Here is a 3281-nt window from a genome sequence, read left to right as displayed (position 1 = left end):
GTGAAGAAAAAGATACAACCATATAAAGATTGAATCAATACAAACACACCAGCAGAATGCAAGGTGAAGAAATTCTATAAGAAAAGAAGAAAAAAGGAGCATCACAACCTACACGATCAGTAATTTGGGCAAGGTGTCAACGACATCAAAGGAATCCCATATGCCATCACCCACAAATTATATTAGAATGTTCATTACTAACGTCAAATTAAATGATCCATACCATATTGGTTTGTATAAAGTGATTCAGATATAATGTTTATAATTCCAATTTCTGAATGGTCTTTTCGGAAGAAAGTTTATCAATACGCAAAATGATGTAAAGATGATTGAAACACACGCAAGACTATATGAAGTTTGGGGAGAATTCTTTTTGATGAAAAAGTAGACGATAAGCCACATACAAATGCAACAGAATTAGTTATTTATATTGGTGGATGTACCATGATGTGACAACGCTCGTCATCGTGCAGATCCTACTGCGGTAAATCCCGAAACTCAATCCATCTCACCACACTCAAATTTTGATAGTTGACAACAAAAAATGAGAGCGGAGGGAACCGAAGCCGAAATCTCCTTAGTTCAAGCCAATTCGTTCCCAATCTACAAAGGTACGTCACATACCCAACATCAATTCCCCTCTGCAATTGCCTCAATTTTTGAATCTCATGAAATCTAAAATCAATCTCTAATCAGAGAACCGAAGCAACTGAATTAAGAAATTGGCTTAAATAAATCAAGATCGTACCTTTAATATGGGGAAACATGGCTAATCGGGGTGGATCAAGGCCGCCAGTGAGCCGACAAAGGGAGCAGCGGCGGTGACCGGTAGATTGGTGCGAGACGACGGACTCTAATTTCTATGCACTTTTGTGTTGATTTTGAGAGGGCTGGCTGATCTCTTTGTTTGAGTTCATATTGGGTGTATTCTTAAAAAAAATGTGACAAAGAGAGAGAAGCAGTAGGTCTGAGTAATTTTGGGAAAGGGAGTTTTGGCTGCTTATTTATTTTGTTTAATGCCTCTGTGTTATTAATGATGGGTTCAAAATGGAAGTGGAAAGGGGTACATGTAATTTTGGAAAAGGGAACTTTTTATTTTATTTATTATACAAATTCTTTTAATAATTGATGATTTTTTTAAATTAGTAGTGGAGGAGTATATGTGTACATATAGGGCGTGTTCAGTTTGTAAGATTGTATCCTGGATTAAATTTGTAGTGTGTTTGGTTCATGAGATTCAATACCACAATTCAATCTTAGATGGATAATCATGGGATAATTAGTCATCGCTAATCCCTTATGACTAAAATAATCTCACAACTCAATCCTAGATTGAATCTTAGTATTATTTTATCTAGGAAACCGAACACCACCATAGTGTTGAATGGGAGTTTTTTTGTATTGTTTATGTCTCATGGTATTTAGTTAGTATATTAAATTGGTATGTGTTAAAAAGGGAGTTTTCGCGCGAAATTATTGAGAATCGAAGTCTTAGGATGCATGCATCTTATTTATCGGCTTTATTTCTGTTTTGATCTACGTTTTATTTAAATTTAAAAGGTGAATCATCGCAAACGAGCCGAGATTGCAAGGGAAAGAATATAATTTTTGATTAAGCACTTGAGGTGGGCTTTCTATTAAATAAGGACAATATCCTAACTATTTTACTGATGAGAAGGAAACGTGAATATGTTTATCATGCCGTATTTTGATTTTAACATGCCTATCTAAAATGGCCTTACCATTTATTAATTAAATCGAAATCGGATCCTTGTAGGGCCCGCAAACCATACTTGGATTAGTGTACACCTATGGTACACGGTGTGCCAGCGTACAGGTTGGCCGGTTTAGTGCCTTGGATTGTGGCCACATTCCATGTCATGTATGTCTGAATATGGTTAACGTCTATGGGAAATTGGTCGGCCAACCGCAATTTTTGAATGATGACATATTTTGGTCTCGGGCCTTTCTAAAGCTAAAACCCCGGGACATGATAAATATTTTTGATAACTGTGTTTTCGGCAAAAGTCTACTAAGTATTTTATAGTACTCAGTCTTCCATGTGTTTTCCTTATCTGCAGGTTGAGCGGCGACGAGCTTGGTAGTGTTGAGTCGAACTTGAATTATTGTTGGATTTTATTTTGAAAGAGCGATCGTGACAATACAAGTTCACTAAATGAATGATGTGTTTTGACCGAATTTTATAAACAAATATTATGATACAACAGATGCTTTAGTATATAAAGACATACACTCATTATTTGTTTAATTTATATATGTGTTCATTTTTCTCTAGTAATTACTATTGATGTAGTGGACGATCTTCATTCGAAACTCTAAGGTACGACAGCCCCATGTTTTCCATTGGTTAAGGTGTGAGTAACGGTGATCATCCCTACTAAAAAGGCTAACCTCACACATTCCAAAAAAATTGTCGTTAATAAACATGGGTAAGCAAAATATATAGTAGGTATCATCCTTCATTAATTTCCGTATTGATTTCAAAGAAGAAGTTGGATGTGCTAAAAGCATAAAAAAAATGGCTGATGAAAGTCGGCAGGATGTGGAAGACCGTGAGCGCATCTTCAAGCGTTGTGACACAAATGGCGATGGGAAAGTATCTTCCACTGAGCTTGGTGAGGCCCTCAAGGCACTCGGTTCAGTATCAGTTGAAGAAGTTAAGCGGATGATGGCTGAGCTGGACACCGATGGGGATGGCTTCATATCATTAGACGAGTTCACAGAGTTCGCAAAGGCCAACAGGGGCTTAATTAGGGATGTTGCCAAGATTTTCTAGACTTTCTTATTTTTATTTTGGTAATGATCTTATTATTATATCAGGGTCGTGAAGTTTGTGGAAGCTACGTGTTAATGAGTGTTAGATGTTGATATGTTTGTATACCCGTGTATCATGAAGGAAGTTTGTTAGTTTGGGAACAATGGTATTTTCTAAAATAGTTTTTCTCTATTGATTAATGTCCAGTTGTAATAGCAGTTATAATGTTCATAAAAAAATCAATGAATTGCACTTTAAAAGATTAGAAATGAAACATACACCTCTCTCGTCTCTTTCCATAACTCTCGACACCCACTCATTCATCCATACGGATGTGGTCTTCATCGATGTGATTAAGAATTCACAAAGAATAAGCTGAAGAACGTGGTTAAAGGTGAGATGGTAATGGGATTAATGATTTTCTTCTTTGAAGTAGACCCTCGATTAACCATTGGCAAAAACTCCAAGAAGCAACCTTTCAAAGTGCTGTGCATTGCAAACATCT

General features: G+C 36.4%; 1 protein-coding gene across 1 annotated transcript; it reads left to right on the top strand.

The window, feature by feature from the left end:
• Positions 1–2465: 2465 nt before the first annotated feature.
• Positions 2466–3045, top strand: LOC125187781 (polcalcin Che a 3-like). Its single transcript, XM_048084414.1, has one exon. The coding sequence runs from the start codon at positions 2540–2542 to the stop codon at positions 2795–2797; it is 258 nt and encodes an 85-aa protein (XP_047940371.1). The 5' UTR covers positions 2466–2539; the 3' UTR covers positions 2798–3045.
• The last annotated feature ends 236 nt before the right edge of the window (positions 3046–3281 follow it).

Source organism: Salvia hispanica, chromosome 5, assembly GCF_023119035.1.
Source record: "Salvia hispanica cultivar TCC Black 2014 chromosome 5, UniMelb_Shisp_WGS_1.0, whole genome shotgun sequence".
In the NCBI taxonomy this organism is placed as follows: Eukaryota; Viridiplantae; Streptophyta; class Magnoliopsida; order Lamiales; family Lamiaceae; genus Salvia; species Salvia hispanica.
The sequence above is the reverse complement of the archived record's forward strand: the minus strand, read 5'-3'. Positions and strand labels throughout refer to the sequence as shown.